The 26,366-nt window shown below is 40.9% G+C and overlaps 2 protein-coding genes across 4 annotated transcripts in view; one reads left to right on the plus strand and one right to left on the minus strand.

The window, feature by feature from the left end:
* siah1 (siah E3 ubiquitin protein ligase 1) overlaps window positions 1-2,742 on the plus strand; it is a 26,688-nt gene extending 23,946 nt beyond the window's left edge. For all 3 annotated transcript variants that reach the window (XM_017465789.3, XM_017465788.3, XM_017465787.3), the window contains one exon: window positions 590-2,742. In XM_017465789.3, coding sequence (XP_017321278.1) covers window positions 590-1,428 — 839 coding nt within the window. In that variant the 3' untranslated portion in view covers window positions 1,429-2,742. The remainder of the gene's footprint in view (window positions 1-589) is intronic.
* The window catches only part of lonp2 (lon peptidase 2, peroxisomal), a 30,188-nt gene continuing 5,704 nt past the window's right edge, over window positions 1,883-26,366 (minus strand). The window contains exons 3-15 of the mRNA XM_017465790.3: window positions 25,124-25,255; window positions 24,754-24,876; window positions 24,488-24,654; window positions 23,291-23,385; window positions 18,090-18,348; window positions 14,633-14,774; window positions 12,900-13,050; window positions 12,559-12,685; window positions 11,922-12,049; window positions 10,515-10,633; window positions 7,993-8,200; window positions 7,495-7,685; window positions 1,883-5,467 (exon numbers count right to left, since the gene is read on the minus strand). Of these exons, the coding sequence (XP_017321279.2) occupies window positions 5,243-5,467; window positions 7,495-7,685; window positions 7,993-8,200; window positions 10,515-10,633; window positions 11,922-12,049; window positions 12,559-12,685; window positions 12,900-13,050; window positions 14,633-14,774; window positions 18,090-18,348; window positions 23,291-23,385; window positions 24,488-24,654; window positions 24,754-24,876; window positions 25,124-25,255 (2,067 nt within the window). The 3' untranslated portion in view covers window positions 1,883-5,242. The remainder of the gene's footprint in view (window positions 5,468-7,494; window positions 7,686-7,992; window positions 8,201-10,514; window positions 10,634-11,921; window positions 12,050-12,558; window positions 12,686-12,899; window positions 13,051-14,632; window positions 14,775-18,089; window positions 18,349-23,290; window positions 23,386-24,487; window positions 24,655-24,753; window positions 24,877-25,123; window positions 25,256-26,366) is intronic.

Raw genomic sequence — 26,366 nt, forward strand, 5'->3', positions numbered from 1 at the left:
GAACACTCCTTCAGCAGGCATGCGCTCTGAAGGCCGCCCATGTCCACGCGTGCTCTTTCTGCCTTTTACAAAAAAAAAAGTAGAAATTGTCCGTGCCAAGAATAGACGCCCCAAGCATTTCCCTAAGGCCTATGTCTGACTTTATCATAGCAAGTAGACCACAATATATGGAAACTACGGAGCAGAACAAACAGCTGTGCATTACATAGACAATAAATAGTCCTGCCATGCTGTCTCAAATCTGTAGTGAATCAGCAGGAAAACAGTCCTTTAAAAGGCATGATTTAACGCCAGTGTTTGAGATGCATTAGGAAAAAATTAGTGTAATTGTACAATTGTAATTAGACTGTAATTGTAATCCCAGTCTGTGTACCTGATGTTGCAGAAATGCTGCCACATGCATTACTCGCATTTTAATTGGTTTTGTCAATTACATTTTGCTATTATACTTCTATTATACTATTTTTCTCTTTATGGTGTGTAATTCTCTCTCCTTTTTTCTCCCCCTTCTCATCACTTTCTCTCATGCCCCTTATACTCTGCCCTATATCTTTCACACTGTCCTTGTTTCTACCTATCCAATCTTTAGAAATGAGTCGCCAGACTGCCACCGCGCTGCCCACAGGAACCTCAAAGTGCGCCCCCTCCCAGCGTGTGAACACCACTGCCTCCAACAGTGACTTAGCCAGCCTGTTCGAGTGCCCGGTGTGTTTTGACTATGTGCTGCCTCCAATCCTGCAATGCCAGAGCGGCCACCTTGTGTGCAGCAACTGCCGGCCCAAGCTGACGTGCTGTCCGACATGCCGTGGCCCGTTGGGCTCCATCCGTAACCTGGCCATGGAAAAGGTGGCCAATTCAGTGCTGTTCCCATGCAAGTACGCCTCATCGGGCTGTGAAGTGACGCTGCCGCATACAGACAAGGCCGAGCACGAGGAGCTGTGCGAGTTCCGGCCGTACTCGTGCCCATGTCCGGGTGCTTCGTGCAAGTGGCAGGGCTCGCTGGATGCCGTTATGCCGCACCTACTGCACCAGCACAAGTCCATCACCACGCTGCAGGGCGAGGACATTGTCTTCCTGGCCACGGACATCAACCTGCCTGGTGCTGTCGACTGGGTCATGATGCAGTCCTGCTTCGGTTTCCACTTCATGCTGGTGCTGGAGAAGCAGGAGAAGTATGATGGGCACCAGCAGTTCTTTGCCATCGTGCAGCTGATTGGCACACGCAAGCAAGCAGAAAATTTCGCCTACCGGCTGGAGCTGAACGGCCACCGGCGGCGTCTCACCTGGGAAGCCACGCCGCGATCCATCCATGAGGGCATTGCCACAGCCATCATGAACAGTGACTGTCTAGTGTTCGACACCTCTATCGCCCAGCTGTTTGCCGAAAATGGCAACCTGGGCATCAACGTCACCATATCCATGTGCTGAGGACTGTCAGATACACGAATAGGCATACACTTAAACATTTCACAACCACGAGGCACCCAGAGGTGTACATTGGGCAGGGGGGTGGGGTATCAAACCTAGGGAGCTTCTCACTGTTGTACGTTCCAAGTACTCAACAGAACTGACCTTTACCCACGCTTGGCACGTCCAGCAACTGGACATTTCCCAGGTTCTCAATTTTATGCTACAATATTATAATAAGTTAAATAATTAAACTAATGTATTCTACATTTTCGAGAGCAAATGCCTGCAAACATAAGCCTCGTGAAGTGGACTTTCTCACACATGGCTTGTTTGTGAAGATGGGTGAAGGAACGGCACAGTAGAAGTGAAGGTTAGGGTGAACTCTAAAAGATGAACTAGAATTGTCCTGATGTGTGGGGGGGGTTTTTTTTGTTTTGTTTTTTTGTTGGTTTTTTTTTGTCTCTCCCCCCAACCCCCCAACATATTGCATTGTTGGGGCAAATGAAACACTAATACTTTTTTAAGTTGAATTTCCAGTTTTAGGTTTTAATCAAACATTGTTTGATCTCGTCTGATCCCCTCTCCCCTAAGAAAGATGCTGCAGTTATTTGCATGACCACTGACTGAGGCTTGGTGTGTCCAGATTTCATCTGAAAATTTTAGTAGTTTCTGCCTGAATCATTGTAGAGTTTCTCTTGGGGTTTTTCCTCATGAGGAGGGGCGGCGGTTATGAGAAGTTTCTGTGTGGACTTGATGTGACCACATCAGGTTTGACGTCCTCAAAGCCACTTTTCCCTCTTAAATGTTTAGCTTCTCCCTACGATAGCCTACTTTTCCTGACCAGGTGCTATTAACAGCAGTGTTGCGCCTGTGAACGTTGGGTCATTTGAATGGATTGTGCTTTAGTTTGACAGGTGAACACATGCTCGTCTCAGTCATGTGGAAATGGTGATCTCTTCATGCAGGAGGCGAGGCTCTCCAGCATATCAGACTAGAAGTGAGCGCAATTTCTGCCGTTATTATTGAGATTATTGTTATCATTTTATAATGACTTAAGAAAAAGGAATGAAAAGGCTGTTGTAACATTGTGGCTAATCTTCAGTGTTTGTATATAGTGTTGTTCTTCAGAAGACCTCATGTCTTTTGTTCTCTTTTTGTAAGTACAGATTTTTTGTTTTGTATGTGTGTCTGTTTTTGTGAGGAACGGTTGAAGAAAACGCCAAAACATCTCTGTGGATACATTGTACTGTTGCTGGTCCTGGTCTGTTTTTATTTTTGTTTTAATGTTTGTTTTGGTCTATTTTGCCATTAAATAAATCTATCTTTTTCATACCTTTTTTTTTGTTTTCTGTTTCTTATACTGTATGCTGGGTGGCTTAGCGGTTAGCGTGTGTGCCTCGCACCTCTGGGGTTGGGGGTTCTATTCCCGCCTCCGCCCTGTGTGTGCAGAGTTTGAATGTTCTCCCAGTGCTTCGGTGGTTTCCTCAGGGTACGCCGGTTTTGATCAGAAGTCCAATGTTTTAACCACGAGCTACCACGACAGGAAATTGGACATGATTAATAATAGTTATACTGCATCAATCATTCAATAATAACATGGCAAAGAAAAACAGCATTTCTAGGCATGAGGGCTGCAACCATACCAGGTATAGATGTATACAAAAAGATCAATTATAACATACATGTGTTGGTTTGTGCTGCATGTTGTGTTGCATGAATATTTTTGGCTCAGTTTAGTTCAAGGTACGATAAAGTGATTTTCATCCTGGCTTCAGGAAAACTCGAGATGAGATGAACTTGGGGTACATTTCAAAACTGATGCCTCCCTGATTCCTCCATCTTCCTTTGGCTCATGCACATATTTATCAGAGAATAACGATTAGAGGCTGAACTGTTCTCTATGTAAGGTAAGTCTTGTATATGGTGAGTAGTGCATAAGTTTAACCATCACATCTCCTACTAATCCTGCACACCTTCCAGCAATTTGTCTTCAGTGCTCAGTTTATTGTGGTCAACGGTAAGAATTCCTGACCAGTTGAATCCAAACGTTTGACAATTACAGAAAGCTTAGACTGGAAAAAACTTTCATGAGGAAGAGGAACGTGTTTCACATACAAATCATTTCTCTTCTACTGAATCAAACAAGAGACCTGAACAGGTGCAATTCACTGTTTTCATTTCCATCGTCCAAGCAACCAATCCAACTCTTCATTTTTATTTATTACATGAGAGAGATTGTATTGGTAGAAACTTTCTGAGATTATAGAACATTAGACTTAAATATGTATCACCAGCATATAAAATAATCAGGGGCAAATGGTAGTATTTACAGTAGTCTTTATTTGTAATATTCCAAATGATTGTAATACACTGTTCAAATGTTAAATGATGTAATAGCTACTGGACACCCCATTTCTCTAAATCAGAAATTATAACCAGTTCAGTGACTTGTTCCCTCAAGCATAGCAGAGGATCTCTTGGTAGTAACAAGTATTTTATTTTAATAAAATTAGTGTGGATTCAGCAATCTTATGTACATTAGAGATGCACCGATACTAAATTTCTCAGCCGATACCGATAAGCGATTATTCAGAGTGATATCGGCTGATAATGATAGTTCTGCCTTTTATGCCTTATTTTGAATTAATGATAATTAATTCCACAATTCTGAAGCAAATGCAAATAAAAACTTTCTCTCCATTTCAACAAGTTGTTTCACAGTAACTGTCTCATAAACAAAACGCATTACTCAACATTAACACATGATCTGAAGATTAAAGTAAGATTTCTTGTCTTGTTGAATATTATTAATTCATATTAACAGAATTAATTGCCTGAAATCTAAAAACCTCCTGTTAATCTCACATTCACTCACCACAAATAAAAGCATTTCTACTTCATCACTAACATCAACCTGGTAATATATAGGCTTAATATAAACCTTTTTTTTTTTTTTTTTTTTAGATGATGTTAACAGTAACTGCATGTGAAACATCCTACTCTACAATTATATTTTTCTTTCTATTTATTTATTTATTTACTTACTTACTTACTTACTTACTTTTTTGTCACTCCTCTTCATTTAAATCTTTCAATGGTGTACTGGTGCTTTAATTCAGCAGCGAGGGAAAAATTAAGACTCGACGCTGCTTCACTGCTGCAGCGTCCGGTGTAAAATTTTAGTAGTGCAGAGATTACAGACATTACAAACTGCAGTTTTGTCGTCATTCCACACAAGAGACATCATCTTTACACACAGCACGAAACTAAACTGATGTGCTTTCCCGCCCTCTTTTGATTGAGATAATATAATCGGCCTTGATCATCTGATGTTTTTAAACTATCGGCCGAAAGCGGGAAAAATAGCCTTTAATCGGTATCAGCCGATACATCTCTTAACTTTTTTTTTTTTTTTTTTGATACACAGAGCGCTGATAACATTACTGTATCAGCTGGTACAGACATCCTCACAGTAACAGACTCACTCTCTGCAAGCAGCTGTTGCCAAATTACCAGAAACTACCAACAACTCAGACAATCTGTGTCTTGTGTTCACATGCAGGAACACATGTTAATAGCATGAAATACTTCATTGTATCAAATTACATTTCTGATATGTAATAGAAATAAAATGTTCTATTTTATTTCTATTATAATACACTATAGGATTTTCACACAATGTTTCTAATAAACCCGGCGTATTAAGCAGAAATAATGGAGTTCACAACTCCATGAGCTGAACCTGATGTTCACCCTAGTGCTTTCAGTTTCAAAGGACCATGAAAGACTCTGTCGTGTGTGTGTGTGTGTGTGAGAGAGAGAATTTGCAGTTTCAGAGCTTGCTGCTAAACCGCGGGTGTGTTATGGTGGCAGTAGGGAATCCACCATCAAAGGCAGCATTAAGAACTTCGTCTAAAGTACTAGCTGGGACGAAGTCCAGTTCTGCACGGATGTGGGCTGGAATCTCCTCTAGGTCCTTTTCGTTACGTTTGGGGAGGATGACTCGCTTGAGACCAGCACGGTGAGCCGCCAGGACTTTATCCTTAATGCCACCCACCTGAACAAAGACCGGGTACAGATACAGAGCATGATTTTACTGTGACATGACCTTCTGCTTTAATAAGTAACAGTAGTCAGATTAATTAGTGGGTAAATAAGGATCATTAACTAAATTACTTGAAGCTGTTCATATTAAACCCTATAAGACTCCATACTTACATACTTTAGATTTCTAAAGATTTATTTTTAATACGCAGGGGTGAACAAATTATAAATCAATCAGCGAGCCCAACACGCAAGTGAAACCTCTAATGTGCTGCATAGTCCCTAGAAATGTAACTGACTAGGCTATAAAATGGTAGCTAACAAAGTAATACGATTCTGTTACTCCCATGTAGAGGGCGATTTGGCAGTAGCCTGAGGTAGCAACATTTGGAGATGCGCTGTGGTGTTCTCTCTGCACATAAAAGATGATATTGGAGGCTTATTTAGCATCATTATTTTCTCACAATGGACCTCAGTTATCAAGCTGGATCAATTATATTTCATGTTGGGATTCATGAAACTCATGTAAACTCAAAAACAATCCTATCCTACTCCTGCTCGAGTGTGTGTAAAGTTTCAGACAACTAATGTAAACCTTGACTGATCAGCTTCGAATCATAATATTCGCACTTTTAAATACAGGTTATACTGTCAGGTGTAAATCGCATATTTATTTCAGTTACGCACAAATTTAGTGAAACCCGATCATTTCATTTTCTGGCACAGACGGTGTGGAAGTCACTTCTGTTTTCCACCGCATTTTATTTTAATACTGTGCAACACTTTGTCAGAGCTAGCATTAAGTGACCGATAAGTAACTGATCTGGCTCGTCTTAAGCCGCAGTGTGCGTATAATCCCTCGAGTGCTGCGTGGCAAGGTTGACTTCCTTATGACATGTTCATCAGGGAGGGCATTGGTGTGTGAGACACTTCTGTCCGACAAGTTGGCAAGACTGTGTTTTGAAAGTGCTTTCGACACTTAACTCCGTTTACTCATTTTGTTTTCACCTGACTTAATTCACACGTAATTAATAGTTTCTCTAATTTGTCTCCAGATTTTGGCCTTTTGGATGCTGTTACGCTGCTAAATAATATTTCTATTGGCATAGATATGACTCATAATAACGTTCACATCTACCTCTGAGAGAGTCTGTTTAGTTTTTGGTTTTTTTGGTCATTTCAGCATTGTCAGTTTTGCCTTACATGGAGTTTTATGGGTGTCACCAAATGCAAATCAAGTGTGCTCTTCAAGCGCCTAGTAATTTATACATGATTGACATTTATCTACATATGCACACGAGTTCGAAGAAAATCAGCATTTGCAAAACTTTTGTAAATTGGTTTGACCTACGAAAACACTTGCACCGACTTTATCATAAATTGATAAATGAGGCCCACTGTGTTTATCTGAAAGGTGGCTGCATGTAGTAAGCAAAAGAGTTATGATCACTTTTCGGCTATCTTCATTTTCCTTGGTTTTACCAGTGTTTCCATGTACCCGCGTGTTCCCGATTCAGAAATGGGCTTCTGCCACCAGTGTAAGCGAATTAATCCGACTAGTGAAAGCAGCGGGTGATGGGATTCAGAATGAGTAGCTTGTGCTATAGTTACAGCATCGAAGTGTACTGTACCACCGGGAGGCACATTTTGTTTAACGTAAATAAAAATAACAACACTATATAATATAGTATATGCCCAAACGTGTGTAGACACCTGACCATCACACTCATATGTGGGCCTTCACCAAACTTTTGCTTCAAAGTTGGAAGCATTCAATTGTACGGGAGGTTTTTGTATACTGTACATTACGATTTCCCTTTTGGCTATATATTATACTTGTAGAATGGGCAACTAAAAAAAATGATAAAAACAAATTACCCGGGCACCCAGGACAAGCCGATTATATCTGGGCTATTCGTTTTTATTGTATTTAGGGAACTGTCCACCTCTGATATGTCTAATGTTTTTGTGCGAGAGCCAACCAGGGCGTAATCCTTATCATTTTTCTAAACCTTATAATTTTCTTAGGTTTTCCCTCACCGGCAGCACCAGGCCTCTCAGAGTGATCTCTCCTGTCATGGCTACATCAGAGCGCACCAGACGCCCACTGAACAGAGAGGCTAGACATGTTACGATAGTAACTCCAGCAGAAGGGCCGTCTTTAGTGACTGCACCCGCCGGGAAGTGCAAGTGGATGTCAGTGGCCTCAAGAGGGTCAGCACAGCCTGCAACTACACACACACACACACACACACACACACACGCCACTCACTCTTACCGCTGAAAGAATGTTAAATAAAATGTGACCTCAATGTCACAGTGAGAACAGAGAACACCAGATGGTTTCACACAAGTAAATGAGAAGCCAGACTTTTCAGTTAATTACAAACAAAATTACACTTCTTTCCTCCTTATGATGAATGAATTAAGCGACAGCTAATTTTGAAAGTGTTCACGTAAACAGCAAATTATCTCATTAAAGTAATGAATGTGCATGAATAGGCCTTAATGATATGATTGTGTGTTTGTGTGTCTCACGGTTTGTTAACTGGTAGATCTTGGCATTGCTGCGGAGCCAGCTCATGGCCAGATGTGCTGACTCCTTCATGACATCACCCAACTGGCCGGTTAGCGTGAGCTGACCTTCGCCCTCCATACGACTGGCTTCCACAAACATGATCTCTCCACCAAGCGGAGTCCAGGCCAGGCCTATAGCCACACCGGGCAGGGTCAGACGCTCGGACACCTACAAACACACACACAGTTGCACTAGACATTCAAACTGCAAAAGCGACTGCATAGAAATCTGTGTTCTATATTTGATCCATCTATGCCAGGGGACAAGAACTGCATACATTCATACCACAGCTTCTTTACTGGAGCAGTTAAAAAAAAAAACAACATATGTCCTCAGTCTCACTCTGCACTTACACTCGCTCCATCTTCTTTTTTTAAAACATTTCTATATATATCTCATTACACTGGGTAATGTATTTCAGTATTTAGAGTCAGTCATTATATCAAACACCAGTTACCACTGGATGTGTTTCTGAAACGTTCTTATAGTGGAGTCACATGCAGTAAATATACGTCCACTTTAAACAGCGTTCAATAAAAATGCTGTGATGTGCATAAAATCCAAGCCCAAGCATCCTGCTGCATTTTTTTGTGCTCCAAGTCTATAAAGATGGACTGAAACTCCACATTTCCATGTTCTTCCACTTTCTGTATGCTGTGAACTTTAAAATCATAGCACATAACGAAGACAGATTTGAAGTGTTCGCATGATATTGATACTTATGGACATATGTACTGTCCCTTGTGTTTCATGGTCAGAAGTTCAGGTTTGTTTGTTTGTTTTTATAATTAGGTAGGCACATAGGGTGTGGATTTGACAGATAGTTACTATTCAATTACGTAACACATCCAGTGTGAAAATGCGGGGGTAGTGTGTTTTTGTAAGTCCACAAAGGCCAAAAGAAATGAGGCAGCAAGCTATATACATTAATGCCAAAAGCTTGTGAACACCTGATCATCACACCCATATGTGAGTCTGTTGCCACAAAGTTGGCAGCGCAAAGTTATATAGAATGTCTTTGTATGCTGTAGCATTACAATCTCCCTTCAGTGGAGGCCCAAACCTGTTCCAGCATGACAATGTCCCTGTGCACAAAGCGAGGTCTATAAAGACATGGTTCGACAAGGTTGGAGTGGAAGAACTCCAGTACCCTGCATAGAGCCCTGACTTCAACCCCACTGAACACCTTTCGGATGAATTGTAACACAAACTGCACCCCAGGCCACCTCTGTTAGAAAAAAAAAAGAGGTTGATTCATAGGTCTGTGGGCAGAATGGTATAAGTTGTAGATTAAATTATATAGCTGGCCAATAAGTAGTAATATTCAGGTTATGGCAAAGACTACTAAAGCAGAACAACTGGAACCTTCTGCTGCACTAAAGAAGCATTGAACTACACAGTTGTGTAAAGCCAAAAATATTCTGCTCTGCCACCCATGGTACCTTTGATCTAAAATAAGCTTTGGTATCTAACCACTTGTTGGCTGAACGCAGGTTTTCAAAATGGTAAGTAAGATAGGTGGTCATTCTGTGAAACAGATATTTAACCAATCAGTGCCATTCAAGGTGACAAGCCCACTCCAAGAGTTTTTGTTTTTCAGAAAATATTTTCTCCACAACTTGGTCACTTGCCAATTCCCAACCATCAGCCAGCTCTCGCTCCCATCTTTTCAAGCTCATGCCGCATAAAAGGGCAGCCTAACATACAGAAGAAAGTGTTATCTACCACCTCCTGCATACATGAGCTCACAGATGCCCATGATGGGCTAGTGTCACTGTGATTGACAGGTGAGAGAGAATATCCCATCGCACCCACCCACCCTGACAGCATAGCACATTTTGCTCCCTTGTCTGTTTCAACTGCCATGCATTCAAGCTACAAATTAGCTCTATGTTCGTCTTTTGTTAGCAACAAGCTAGCCAGCTACCCGTGATGAATGATGTATATTTACCTCCTCAAAACAGCAAACTGTAAAGTCAGTATTACAGATTTAACAAGCTAATGTCTTTATGCTGACTGATCTAAAGCAAATACCTCTATACACCGTAACTCATTCAAAGGTACGACATACTACTTTGTTTACTGCTGAAGCTGTGAGCAGCCATGTTGATTTGATGTCATTTGCATCGTCTTAAATCGACGAGTAGGAATTGAGGGGACTTTTCCTAGTTGAAGGTCCGAAATTCTGGGTGATGAGTTTTAATCGACTGCGGCATAAATTCATCCCTAGTTCGTCAGGTGTAAACCTTCCTAAAGTTCCTGGAGGTCTTAAGTTTTTCTGTTTTATGTTTTATGAAACTCATGGAGAGAATCTAACCTTCCATTCAAAGATCCCAGACATCCCCACACAACTCAAACCTTACGAAAGGGTCTGGAATGCAGAACCCCAGGCAAACATTGCCAAATGTTTCATTTCCCCAAGCCCTTGCTGAGAGCAGATGTCAAAGAGAAAAGTTTAGAACTGATTTGGCTGCATGCTCACCTCCATTTCAAAGAGCTGTGGCCCCAAAATGTCTTTGAGGGCTACGTGGTCAATGACGATGGGCATCTCGGGTGGAGATGCCATGTCAGAATCCTGTCCTGTCTCTGCTTGATCCTGACCTGATGGGATAGAGCATGAAACAAAGGTCAGTTTTGAGCGAACAGACAAACTGCATCAGGGGTTTTTGTTTATTTTTTTTCCTCAGTAATGGAACATTCAGTACTTTATTTCCGCTTTTACAGGAGGGGATGTGTGAGACTTCAGATCATGGGGAAGAGAAGGGGGAAGGAGGAGAAGGGGGGGGGCAGCACAGAGGCCTACTGAGGGGTGAGAGCAGGTGCGCCTCTTATTTTTGGGAGGGGGAATGGTGTAGACATGCGTGTATGCTGATCCATTGAGACTCATTAGTATGCACGCTACAATGGCTATCCACAAGTCATGTCACTCAATTGACAGTGATTTTTCTCTCTTTCAATTACAACGCAACAATGGCCATTCGGTATTAGTTCATATGAGAGAGTGAGACGGAACAGCAGGCTCTTCTCTTTTATCACATTCACAAATCTGCATTCAGAAGGTCAGATAGAGACGTATTCAGTTAACAAGGGACGAGGTAAAAGAGCTGCTCTCATTCAGTCCTTACGTTTGCCTTTGTGGCTGGCTCATGCTGGACAAGAGCAGGAGAAGCTAAATCAATCAGTCGCACACTCCCCTACCCCCTACTGTTTTAACTGGCACTGTGACCACTCGTCTTACACACGAGCAGCTGCACTGAGACAAGGGGAGGGTGAGGGGACACAAGGCCGGCTGTTAGCACCCCTCCAGCCCACTGCTAAAGAACCTGATGATGGGCGTGTCTGTGCAAGTTAGTTTATTCACACTGGTGCAGGGACATTCTGTATTTGTCAGCACGTGTGCACGTGTGAGTGAGTATACATGACTCATGTCTGAATGGGTTTTTCAGGGCATTTGTGGGTCCTTAAAAAAATCCTTAAATTGTCTGAAATTAATTTCTTCAAAATTAAAAGGTCTTAATACGTCTTAAACTGTCTTAAATTCAAATTTATTGTATTTTAGACCACAAACATGCAAATCTGGCGTAATGGGATTTCATAGAGCATTATAAAATTCTTAATACTCCTTAAGTATATACGCAGACGCTGTCTTTGTGAACATGTGGAAATTTCACTGTGCAAACCGCTGTTTTGTACTTGAGCATGTTTTTATGTGGGGTGTGGCGGGTAAGTGAGATTGTGCCCAACTCAGTAGACTTTGTGAAGTAATCTTCAGTGTATGTGAAGAGAGCCACTAAGCACTAAAGCACCACACACACCCATACACTCTCTTTTATAATGAGCCATAAATGAAGCTTATTCTTCAGCATTAGAAACTGCTTTCAAATGGTACCTGCTCCAGATTCACTGGACGACTCCGATCTTGACATCTTATGACCTTCTGCCACCTTCACAGCCACCGCTCGACAGATGGCTCCAATCTTCCTTTCCAAAGAGCGCACACCCGCTTCCCGCGTATACCTAAACATTTACAGCCACATGCAATAAGACATTTGCTACTCTCATTCCTGAATTTGAGGCTTGTCAGAATATACAGATTGCTTTTTCACTTTAAGGTAATTGCTCTTTTTTTTTATCCGTTTAAGCTCTATCACAATACACTGGAATAACTGGAATTTAATAATCTGAGAGAATGCTACTCTTCCCCCTGTGGTCATCCTCCTTATTAGAACACCAATGCGCTGTAAATCGGCTCTCCTATGGCCTACCCAGAATCCCCATCAGTTTTTGTTTTATTCTTCTCATCCCGAGTCACTGCCAGGTTGACTTAACTGCTAGTAGTGTAGAAGCAGGGAGATGAGTGTGTGGGTGTGGCTGTGGGCTACACTTTCTTTATGTCTGTCTGCCTCTGAGTCAATCCTGCTGACCTGATTTATCTGTCTGGATACAGTAATCCCTTATCTCTGACCTATTTAGTATGTGTGCATGTGGGTGAGTGTTTAAATGGGAGAGAAAGCGTGCACATTTACTTGCTGATGATCCCCTGTGTGGTGTCTTGTGGGATCTGGAGCTGCTGAGGAGTGAGGCCATGCTGATCGAGCTGATGGGGGATCAGGTGCCGATGAGCGATTTCCACTTTCTCCTCCTGTGTGTATCCTAGAATGGCCACACACACCCACCCATATAATAAGAACACAAAGCACGGCGCAATAAACCATTCATACTATCACCATCTGCCTAAGTGACAGAATCACTGAAATGTGCTCATTGTTGTGAAAACCAGTAGTCAACATTTCATTCCAAATAAGGAACGCTTTCATTTCACTGACACTCCTTACACTACTGTGACCTTTCACCTATGAACTCTGACCTGGCACATGCAGCACCTCCATTCTGTCCAACAGAGCAGGGGGGATGGTTGCTGTGGTGTTTGCCGTGGCGATGAAGAGGACTTGTGAAAGGTCAAAGGCCACATTGAGGTAGTGGTCAGTAAAACTGTGGTTTTGCTCTGGGTCCAGAACCTGATCGTCAGCACAGAGAGAAAGAGACATCAATTGGACCAGAACACATCCAACTTGTGCTGTAAAATTATGAACTTATGTAAATATTTAAATCTTAGCAGAGACAATCTACAGTCAGGATGCTAAAAGACAAACTAGTTGGACAACAGAAGCCAAATGACCTTCCTATTCGTGACACCTGGAGAGGTCAAGTGGACAGTAAGAGCGACTGCATTACCATTACAGTATGCAACAACACCATTCTTCAGTTCTGAAGATGGATCAAATGCTCGTATTAGGATTGTTCCTTTGTCTGACCAGCATTTAATGAACCATTTTATATGAGCTGCAGTGACATTACTGACAAGCGGTTTGTAAAATTTGGTAAACGACAAGACAAAAATATGCATCTTGACGCAAGTAAACAACGTTTTTTTAATGTTTACAAAAATATGACACAATGAAAATACAATGATAAGGATGTTTTAAACATCATAAAATCATAAGAAAATTTGTACCACATATGATCAGAAATCATTTCTGTTCATTTGTGTTGTGTTTGTGCTGTAAAAATATTGCACAGCTACAATTTTAGTACATTAAAAAAATAATTTGTGCAGAAATGGAATGTCACAATGGTGCTGTTTATGGTACAAACGTGTTTTTTGGTTGTTCAGTGTTTGTGCAACTCTGCAGAATTATGTTGTCAATCACTCCTGAATACCATTTGTGCCCTTTGGTGTCAATTTAGAGCATGTACCAAAGGAAAGGCACAGTTCCAGGTTGCAACCACAAAAAGTTCCAGTACATGTGCAATGGGAAAAGGTCCTTTGAGTAAGTCTACTGACTGTTTTATCTGATGTTAAACCATGATTATAACGCAATGGCATACCGGAACAGACATCTTGAGTGAGTTGTTTTGTATGATTTACTAGAGATTCTGAAACGCAGCAGAAAAGATCGGTGTGTGTCCTAACAGCAGCTCTTGCTTAAGTCCTGGAGCTAAGACAATTGTTCTCTGTAATGTGTTCTTGCAAAGATTAGACTCACAGTGCATTATCAACAAAACACATCAGGCTGCTGTAGGTCTTGCATATGTTGCTGTTGTCACAAACAAAAAAGCAACAAACAGCAGAACATACTTAGCGCAGTGCAGGCCTGTCCACACAGACCGAGGAACTAAAGCCGTAAATGTTTCCCGACTGATAAAATGATCCTCAGTAAGAATGCATGCTCTTTGATCTCTTTATGTTGCACACCAAATGGGAGACATAACACTGCATCCTGAGAACTTCTAGTAAGAAGAACGCTAATGCGCAGGTGGTCTGGGTCACATTGGGACAGAGAGACACAGCCTGTGTAAGGTTGCCATGCCATGGTCAACACATGGCTGTTTTTACAGTGCAACCACATGTCACTTTTATTTTCATCTCTCAGGTCATAGTTCCGTTTTCAGCGTGAGGGCGTACAGCCTTGTTTGCTCGTTGACGTCTTTATTTTAGCGTCCACCTCCAAGGTGAATTTGCCTTTCAGTTAAGTAAGAAATGGAAAATTCTACTACTAAAAAATATTGGATCAGAGCAGATCTAACATGTCCTCTCACCTCCAGCAGGGCAGCAGCGGGGTCTCCCTGCAGGCTCTTGCCCAATTTGTCCACCTCGTCCAATAAGAATACAGGATTGTTGACACCGACAGTCTTCAGGCCATTGATGATGCGGCCAGGCATGCTGCCCACATAGGTTCGCCTGAAGAGAAAGAAGAGGATGCAGGGTTAAGGGGGAGTGGTGCAGCTGGTGGGCAGGAGTGGAAGAGAAACTTTACAGTTAATTGTAATTAGTGCCGTCGGGACCAGTACGCTAACAGGAAGGACACTTTAACACACTGATATGTTTGGCAAGCTTTCAAGCTCACAGACTCTTAAATACAATAGAAGAATGTAGGAGAATGACTAAGCCAAGATGAGTAAGGCAGGGATTTCTTCCCACTCGTCTAGCTCACAGGGAGGCTGATCCAGACTAAAATAGGGAACACGTTATGAAACAAATTGCAGACTTATTATAGCAAATACTAACTCTTATAAACAGTGGGTGAGTGTTTCCCACGGATCCTCATGCTTTGAAAGAATTTAGGGCGATCGTGGAAGGTTAACTCTGGATAACTGCTACACAAATTCAGCAACTGCTTTATCCTGGTCACAGTCGAGCTGGATCTCAGGATTGGGCAAAAAGCGGGAACACACCCAGTCCATCGCAGAGCACCATGCACACAGACACAATCAATTCTTGGGACAATTTATAGTAGCCAATACATCTACTGGCATGTTCTTTAGGAAGTAGGAGGAAACTGGAAAATATGAAAAAAAAAAACAGACAAGTACCAGGTTTTAATAGATCAAAATGTGTGTCTTTAGAGGGCTTTTGCTGAAACCGAGGGAAACTTACAGGGACTTGTCCCAGCCTGCAGGCCTTGATGTCATGTCATCCCGTCATTCTCCATAGTGACCGGAGATCAGAGAGAACATCAAAAGATGACCTCATAGTACAGCTTGGAGCGTTGAAGCTCAGATTCCCTCACATTACTCAAGGCAATATGTAATGTCTCACAGGCTTCAGCCTACACCTGGCTTCATCCATGTAATAAGCATAGAGGATTTAAGAGATAATTACATTCCTATGCCGGCAGAACTACATTAAACTTCATTTTATTGCAGTATGGAACCATTCAAACTTGGATTAAGGACTGCAGTCGCATCACCCAGGACCACACCCTATTTATCCATAGGGCATGTATAAGCCATTGACTGTTATTTTAAAAAAAATGTGGATTCACATTTTCACAAATGTTGGCATGGATTTCAGCAGTTCTGTGATAGCCCTTGGCAGTATCAAGTCAGACACTTCAGCTGATATCTGATGCCCTTGGTGTTTACCTATCATCTTCCCAAACTCCTCTGTTGGCCAAAACATTGTCTACAACGCTTTTTTGCTTTGCACTAGGTGCAACATTTTCCTTAATAAAGACAAAATTAAAGTCATTTAGTATGAATGCGTAAACCTTAAGGTTATCTATAAGCTAGTGTGCTCCAAAACAATAACAAAATTCACATTTATAATTTTTTTATATATATATATATATATATATATATATATATATATATATATATATATATATATATATATATATATGCACTTAAAATTTACAGACTCTCTCTACTACAAATACGGATCAACAATTTTGATGACATCATTCTGCACTTCAGCGGCTGTGGATCAGGTGGTAGAGCGGGTTGTTCAATAATCGTAGGGTTGGCGGTTCGAATCCCGGCCCACGTGACTCCACATACTGAAGTGCCCTTAGGCAAGACACTGAACCCCAAGTTGCTCCCGATGGCAAGTTAGCACCTTGCATGGCAGCTCTGCTACCATTGGTGTGTGAGTGTGTGTGTGAATGAGACAGTGTAAAGCGCTTTGGAACCGCTAAGGTTAAAAAAGTGCAGACTATTACCACTTCAGCTTCTCATCAGATTTTCTGTCCAATTAAATGCTCTGAAAAGAATCTGAAGCGTCCTGCCCCCAACATTATAAAGATCACCTTGTCAAAGTTGTTGTTGAGTGAGAGAAATCAGATCAGAAAGCATGGGTCATAAATGTGCTGTTCTAATGCACGTTTTATTCAGTTTTCCAGTTGTAAGTTGGATAAGAAGAAAATGGCTTGAAATCATTCACTTTATTGCTCGGGCTTGCGTCCATGGTACTAACTGTCAAGGTCCAGGCTGTGAGGTAAGCTACACGTTATTACCACTCGATATGTGCTGCCCTGACATCCTGTTTCAATGGAAATTAGAATTACATCAAAACATCGAAGAACACTGGGAGTTTCAAGGCATCTCACGGGGTCTTTAAAAGGATGTCATAAAGCATTCTCTTTTGTAACATGACAAACCTTTGAGTTAAGAAGTCTCAGAATTTTCATTCAGTGATAGCTGGTGGTCAGGAGATGGGGAAATTAAAAATTATATGCTATAATTGGTTGTTGTTTTTTTCCACTAGTGATGCACCAATACAATTTTTCCCCCTGTCAGAATACAAGTAACGACACTGATAACAAAATGACTAACCTGCATAGTATTAAGGAGCATCATGGAACATGTTAGATCTGTTTATGCTGGTTGCTTCCATGTGATGCTGCTGTACCATTGCGTTTTACATTTAAGATGTTAAGCCATCTAAACAGTATCTTATAATACAATGCTCAGAGCAGGAACAGTGAGTCCGGTCATTAAAAATGAGCACAAGATATCACAAATTGCACCTCAACTCTTGAGCAATAAGTAGCATGTGTGTTGCCGTGCACAGTGCTTGCAGAATAGCAGTGCTTTCATGTATGACAGTTTCTCTGCACGATCACTTCACTGCTTCATGCTTTGTGTGCACACAATTCATGGCACCTTGGACTCATTTTTGATGACCGCACTCATGGATACTGCTCTGTGAGCTCTGGTCAGCCACCCTTGCACTCTCTATTAAAAATACTGTTTAAAAACCATAAGACATCTGATCAGGTTACTTGCATTGGTGGAAGATGCTGTAAAACATCCTCTTGATACTTTCACAGTGCCCAGTCCGCAGTCTGCATTGCTTCGATTGTCATCATTAACTGTGTAATATATCCAGATCGCTGATATTACGTGTCAACTGTTCATTAGAGCAACAACTTACACTAGGCTGACATGACAGTATGACATGATATCAACATCTGATATCAGCGCATATTTTACCCGATACCTGTGTCAGTGTTGATGCATCCGTAATTTTTTCCCCCATCGTATTTAGACATTTAGAAGATGGAAGAAGGAAATAATGGCATTTTGTATTTTAAATCATTCATACAGATTATTTGTGCACCAAGTTGTCTTTCATTTCTGCTCATTCCTAATATAATTATATGCTTCAATTATGTCAACACCCTGAATTTCCCTAGAAACTGAACCTATACTATTATCACTAAATTATGCAGAACTGGTGCAAAAACCTTTACTTTAGACTGGCGGGAGTGTGTACCTGTGGCCACGGATGTCTGACTGGTCACACACTCCTCCCAGGGCGATACGGTGGAACTCCCTGCCCAGGGTGCGGGCGATGGAGCGGCCCACACTGGTTTTTCCGACACCCGGAGGCCCCACGAAGCACAGAATAGGACCTTTAAGGGAGCTCTTGAGCTGCCGCACTGCTAGGTACTCCAGCACCCGCCTCTTCAGCTTCTCCAAGGCGTAGTGATCACTGTCCAGAAGCACCCGAGCAGCCCGAATGTCCAGGCAGTCTGAACAGAGAGCCAGGATCAAACTGTCATAACTATGAATGGTAATAAAATTACAGCAGATCAGTGTTCACTCTGCACATACATGCACACAAGTTGAGCTGAACGGAATCTGGGCATTCTGTCAGAGGAATATGAATCATCACCAGCTCATATAACAGAACACACACACACACACACACACACACACACACACACACACACACAAAGCTGTCTGCACGAGGCAACCTAACCAGGGTAGAGAAATTGCCTGAACCGTTTTTGGATATAAATCAGAAACAGAAATTTTACTTTAGTATAAATCGTTAAACATGCACATCCCCATCTCTGAGGAAGGCAGGACATATTTCACTATATCATACTATAGATACAGCATATATGCATCTCTACTGCATACACATGACATTCTCCTTACAGAACTAACATTCTAAGGGCTGATGCATATCTACAGTAGTTAAAGGACAGGAATGTATTGTGTGTTTGTGTGTGTGGGACAGTCAACATTAAGGCATGGAGGTACACAAATACATCCACAGCCTTTGATATTATAGTCAGGTCAAGTCAAGTGAGTTTTTACCGTCATATAGTTTATGTCATATGCCATATAGCTTATAAAGTGGTGCTTGAAAGTTTAGGATTCTCTAGATTTCTGCATAAATATCACCTAAAACTTCAGATTTTCACACAAGTCCTAAAAGTAGACAAGGAGAACCCAATTAAACAAATGAGACAAAAAATATATACGTGGGCATTTATTTTTTTAGGAAAACAACCCAATATTACATACCTGAGTGACAAAAGTATGTGAATCTTTGCTTTCAGTATCTGGTGTGATTCCCCTTGTGCAGCAATAACTGCAACTAAACTTATTCAGTAACTGTTGATCAGTCCTGCACATCGGCTTGGAGGAATTTTACACCATTCCTCAGTACAGAACAGATTTAACTCCGGGATGTTTGTGGATTTCTTCACATGAACTGCTTGCTTCAGGTCCTTCAACAACATTTCTATTGGATTAATGTCAGGACTTTGACTTAATATTTTGGAATGACCAACTTTACTCTTCTTTAACCATTCTTTGGTAGAACGACTTGTGTGCTTAGGGTCGTCATCTTGCTGCATGACCCACTTTCTCTTCAGATTCAGATCATGAACAGATGTCCTTATATTTTCCTTTAAAATTTGCTGTTATACTTAAAAATTCATTGTTCCATGAATGATGGCAAGTCGTCCTGGCCCAGAGGCAGCAAAACAGGCCCAAACCATGATACTACCACCAGCATGTTTCACAGATGGGATATAAGGTTCATATGCTGGAATGCAGTGTTTTCCTTTCTCCAAACATAGCGCTTCTCATTTAAACCACAAAGTTCTATTTTGGTCTCATCTGTCTACAAAACATTTTTCCAATAGATTTCTGGTTAGTCTACATGATCTTGCAGCCCTGCCATGCACACCACTGTCTCACCTTTGTTGTTCAGTGTTCTCCTGATAGTGGACTCATAATCATTAACCAATGTGAGAGAGGCTTTTAGTTGCTTAGATGTTACCCTTGGTTCTTTTGTGATCTTGCATGTTTTGCTCTCAGAGTGATCTTTATTGGTAGACTTCTCCAATGGACGGTAGCAATGGTCTTGAACTTCCTCCATTTGTACACAATCTGTATGACTGTGGATTGGTGGAATCCAAGCTTCTTTTTTGTCTCATTTGTTTAAATGGGTTCTCTTTGTCTACTTATCAAAATCTGATGATGTTTTAGGTCATACAGTGCACCCGGAAAGTATTCACAGCGCTTCACTTTTTCCACATTTTGCTATGTTACAGCCTTATTCCAAAATGGATTAAATTCATTATTTTCCTCAAAGTTCTACAAACAATACCCCATAATGACAACGTGAAAGAAGTTTGTTTGAAATCTTTGCAAATTTATTAAAAATAAAAAAATAAAATAAGCACATGTACATAATTATTCACAGCCTTTCCTCAATACTTTGTTGAAGCACCTTTGGCACCAATTACAGCCTCAAGTCTTTTTGAGTACGATGCTGCAAGCTTGGCACACCTATTTTTGGGGCAGTTTCTCCCATTCTTCTTTGCAGGACCCCTCATGCTTCATCAGGTTGGATGGGGAGCGTCAGTGCACAGCCATTTTCAGATCTCTCCAGAGATGTTCCATCGGGTTCAAGTCTGGGCTCTGGCTGGGCCACTCAAGGACATTCACAGAGTTGTCCTGTAGACACTCCTTCGTTATCTTGGCTGTGTGCTTAGGGTCGTTGTCCTGTTGGAAGATGAACCTTTGCCCCAGTCTGAGGTCCAGCGCTCTGGAGCAGGTTTTCATCAAGGATGTCTCTGTACATTGCTGCATTCATCTTTCCCTCGATCCTGACTAGTCTCCCAGTTCCTGCTGCTGAAAAACATCCCCACTGCATGATGCTGCCACCACCATGCTTCACTGTAGGGATGGTATTGGCCAGGTGATGACTGGTGCCTGGTTTCCTCCAGACATGACGCTTGCCATTCAGGCCAAAGAGTTCAATCTTTGTTTCATCATGGTTTGAGAGTGATTCAGGTGCCTTTTGGCAAACTCCAGGCAGGGGTCATGTGCCTTTTACTGAGGAGTGGCTTCCGTCTGGCCACTCTACCATATACGCCTGATTGGTGGAGTGCTGCAGAGATGGTTGTTCTTCTGGAAGGTTCTCCTCTCTCCACAGAGACACGCTGGAGCTCTGTCAGAGTGACCATCAGGTTTTTGGTCACCTCCCCGACTAAGGCCCTTCTCCCCCAATCGCTCAGTTTGGCCGGGCGGCCAGCTCTAGGAAGAGTGCTGCTGGTTCCAAACTTCTTCCATTTATGGATGATGGAGGCCACTGTGCTCATTGGGACCTTCAATGCTGCAGAAATGTTTCTGTGCCCTTCCCCAGATCTGTGCCTCGATACAATCCTGTCTCGGAGGTCTACAGACAGTTCCTTGGACTTCATGGCTTGGTTTGTGCTCTGACATGCATTGTTAACTGTGGGACCTTATATAGACAGGTGTGTGCCTTTCCAAATCATGTCCAATCAACAGAATTTACCACAGGTGGACTCCAATCAAGTTGTAGAAACGTCTCAAGGATGATCAGTGGAAACAGGATGCACCTGAGCTCAATTTTGAGTGTCATGACAAAGGCTGTGAATACTTATGTACATGGCCTTTTTTTGTTTTTTATTTTTAATAAATTTGCAAAGATTTCAAACAAACTTCTTTCACGTTGACATTATAAAATAATTAATAATGAATTTAATCCATGTTGGAATAAGGCTGTAACATAACAAAATGTGGAAAAAGTGAAGCGCTGTGAATACTTTCTGGATGCACTGTATTTATGCAGATATATAGAAAATTTTAAAGAATTCACAAACTTTCAAGCACCAAGCACCACTGTACATTGGAACGTATCGAAATGTTGTTTCTTCAGGACCATTGTGCAACACAACAATACGCAAAAGTACATAAAGTGCAAATACACAACATTGTGAGAGGAGTGTAAGACAATAAATACACAGAATGACATATTGGGCATTACATCACCCCACATAGTGATCATATATCAAATGAGGGGACAGGTTGTTTGTTATTAACCTGTGAGATGCAAAATACCTGCACTTTCCATAAAATAAATTTTAATCCTTCCATGCAGTGCCATCCTATGTAACCACTATGCAATTTGTATCGGTCTGAATTCTTTTCCAAAATATTAGCTCAGCCAGCAATTTGTATATCAATCAATCACCAGTTACACAACATCATGAATGTCTGATTGGTGGACAGCAGTCAAGCAAAAACTGGGCTTGCCTTTTGTTTTTTTCTGTAATTTAAAAAAATAAAAAGCACTAAAATGTAGGAAAGCTCTCCCCCTTGTGGCCACAAGGCACAGTGCAGTAGTACAGCAGTTAATAAGATGACAAAGTGTTTGAGGTAAATGATAACATGCTCCTGCACGTACTTTGCAAACTATTGGATTACAACCTTGTTATAATATACCTATTATATATAAAACATAATTATAATCCAAAACCTTGATTTCCAGTACCCTACGATGTTCCTCATGTGGCAGGAGCAAGTTATGCCTAACAAACCTTGCAAATTAGGTAAACCCAGTCTTTACATTTTGTCTAGGCACAAAAATAATCAGAAACAGACCATTAACAGATACAAAGGACAAATGTTTAAAGTACAACTTATGTAACATTCTAGGATATTTTCTTTACAATATGATATCAATTATAATGATTTATATCACAGCATTGTTGAAATCCCTATCTATTCTGATTGGTCAGAAGGTGTAGATTAATTTTTGCTGAAAACAGTGCCAACTGCAAGACAAATTGTAGGTTTATATTAATGCACTTTTTTGTTTCTACAGTAACTACTTACATCGGGACCTGTATATGTATGTGTGTGATGAGGCGTCCTGCAAGAACTGCAGGAACTAGCTTGTTTCTTGAACGTTACAGAAAATTAGATGTAACTATGAAACGGACCAAAAATACGCCATTCGTTCATTGTTAGCATTGTCAAACTGATGTGCAATAAAAGGAAGAAGACACTTAAGAATCTGCTGTTATTGGAAAATAAATAAACTTTGGGTTTTAACCACTGCATCGTTGATTATTCTCCTATAACAGCATGTTCAGCTGTGTTTTATTCCTTACATAATCCAATGAAGTTAATATGTAACATATTTTTGATGTTTCTGTTCTGTTAACACTGATTCATAACCAGCACCAAATATGTGTCAATTCGTAGCATTTATATATATTTATATATTTATATATATTTATTTATATATATATATATATATATATATATATATATATATATATATATATATATATATATATATATATATATATATATATATATATATATATATATATATGAATAAAAAAATAAAACTCTCACCCTTGGTGCTCTTGCTCCAAGGCAGCTCCACCATGAGCTCCAGGTAGTTGCGGGTGAGAGCATACTCTGGCATGGACTGGGGCATCTTCTTCAGACTGCATACAAATGAAGCAGGTTAGTGTATTAAATTCTCTTACAGAGAATAACAAAACAAGCCTGGGACCACATCCTGGAAAAATATTAATCATGGCTTAGTTATAGAGAACTGTTAAATATATATATTTGGATCTACATCTCATCATGCTAATGTGGTGCGGTATATTGATGTACTAAGCAATAAAGGCTAATGCAACATCTAGGTTTCCTATGATCTATAATTTTCACAGCTCCAAGACAAAATTTGTGAGTCCATTAATTCCTAGGAACTGATTTCGCCTTTAAGACCTATTATATTTTGTAAGGCATCTCGTGTTCGGCCCCTTGACAAAACTTAACATCTTTGAATGTTCTCTATAACACAGCCCGTGTTTTGTCTCTATGTTTTTGCTCTCACTGAATTGGTAACCGGCACTCTAGACCTCGAGCTATACTCAACCTTGACAAAACAGTAGAAACTGTAGCAGTAGCACCAATTTCATCTCAACAACAAAGAGTGTATTTCTCTTATCCTACTGATGGGAGAAACATGACGAAGAGAAGCACCATCACATTACTTCACATACATCCCCAGCCATTTACATTGGTATTGCACCAAGCTTACATCATGTAATTTATTGGATGTGCACAATTGATGTGCCAAATGTCAGTTGCCTGCTGGTAACCTCCCACCACTACCTGGCCCTCTTAAATAACACATATATAAATAATCTATTCATTAGTGTGAGATAAACAACGACATTTGCTTGACCAAGATTAAGCCGTCCCCAGTATAAGTAGACACCACGGTCCTACCCACAACTATGTTGTTAATAAGTTGGTTACAGAATATTACAGAGTTTTACTTAACATAAGAAATTACTAAATAGATATAATGCTTTATTTTTGTAACATTGTTCATGACATTTATCTGAGTGGCTCTTAGTCCAAATGTTTTCATTATGTTATTTATTTATAAGCTTTTTTCTGAGGAAGGGTTCATTCACCTGTCTTTTGTGGAGAGTTCATAATCGTCTCTTACACCATTAAGTGTGTATTTGTATGTAATTTTGTAAACATAGTGGCATAAAGCTGAAACAGAAGCGCTCAGGCGGTACATACCGTTTGAGTTCTTTTAGGCATACACGTAGAGCAGACTCAGGCATTGCTGCCTCGTTCACCTTCCTCTCCAGCACAGCCATTTCATCACCATTCTCATCTTCCCCTTCCTCCTCAAGAGAGAACTGACGGCCAGGGAGCACACCGCTGCCTTTGCGGATAACCAGTACCTGCAGGACAAAGCATTTACATCACTGACATCAGTGGAGGAAAAAAAACAAAGGTGATGATGGGGATGAAGCGTATACGGTGAGCACTGACAGACCTACCCTCTTTTCATCATCAGGTTTGGGTTTACGAGTCTTCTGCAGCAGTTTGAGGCCCTCGATCTGTCTGGTGAGCATAGGAAGAGTCTTTTTAAATCGCTCCTCCAAGTCCACTGCATTCAGCACCTACCATCAAAACATAAAACCAAGAGGTGTGCATAAAAGTATGAACAAAGACTCCTGTAATAATACATGCAAGAAATGATAAATGATAGAATGCACTGCAAACTAAAAGACAGGACAAGCGATATGTTTCATGATGTAATCCAAGCAAAACATATAACCTAGTACAACTAAATAATATTTGGCATGCACAATACAAAAGGCTACTTACCCCAATTTGAATTTATGGTCACGGTGTGAAAAACTGTACCTGGAGCTTCTCTGTGTTGGAGGTGCGGATCATGGCGGCAAGCACGTCAGGCAGGGTTTCTCTGGGCAGACTCTCGAGCAGCCGCCTCAGCTTCGCTACTACAGGCACGGACATATCCAGCATTCCCAGCAACTATATATACACAATGAAATTAAAAAAATATGCCATATGAAATGTTTTTCAAATGTGGACAACTGAGTTAGCTGGATTAGCGTGTTAATGATTTGGCATGTTTCCATTGCCAAGACAACAAGTCGTTAACTCAAACTTGCAAGATCTGATCACTCATTTAGAAGCTTTATATTACTTATTATTTTTGTTTGTGCACACCATATAGTACAATGTATGCTGTTTAGTCTGTGGCCATAAAGTACTCACTTGAGGTCATAAAATCATATTTTGGTTAATTTGTGCTCTCATCTCAGAAAACATGCCTGTAGGCTTCTGAGTGGCACAACATGAATGTAGATCATGAGTTCAAATCCCAATGATACCCCACAGTCAGAACAGCCATGCTCTCTGGGCGGGAGGAATGACATACTATCGGTCAAGCAGAGCGACACTATTGCTAGTGGGTAACTGTGAGCTTATGTATGCAGAAGAGGGCAGATAGTGCTTTCCTCCGAATGTTTCACTGCCCTGTGACCCACCATGAGCAACAGTTCTAAAAAATGTGGAGGTTGGCTTCATGTACCTTAGAGGAAGTACATGTTTGCTTCACCACCCCCAGTTGGTAGCTGTCATGTTATAGGACAGAGTAAGGTACTGGGTGGGAATTGGCAAGACCAAATTGCAAAGAAAATTGGGGAAAAAAATACATGGCAGTGAACTGGTTAAACTGAGCAAGTGGTTTAAGTAGATGGAGTTTTCAAGTTGAATGAACAGCACTATGAATAGCTCCATGAGAAAAAACACAGTTTCAGTTTCCCTAATCATGTGCACTTTTCTTTAGATGACAGCAAAAACGAACAAAAACGTGAAAAAAATTATTAATTCAAATGCCAAATTGAGAGGACAAACAAAGTAAAGTGCACACAAGCATTATGGTTTTGTAACATTTTATAGTATCCAAAAAAAAAAAAAAAATCACCTCTCTAGGCCTTTGTGCCATTCTTATTAACCACTTGTTGTCTTGCTGATCATGGATCAATATATTGTCTCAGGCATCTCAATATGGCTATATTAATCCAATTATCAGCTGCATTCAAACAACTGAATAAGCCCCCTTGAAACCATGATGCTT

Source organism: Ictalurus punctatus, chromosome 4 (assembly GCF_001660625.3).
Source record: "Ictalurus punctatus breed USDA103 chromosome 4, Coco_2.0, whole genome shotgun sequence".
Lineage (NCBI taxonomy): Eukaryota > Metazoa > Chordata > Actinopteri > Siluriformes > Ictaluridae > Ictalurus > Ictalurus punctatus.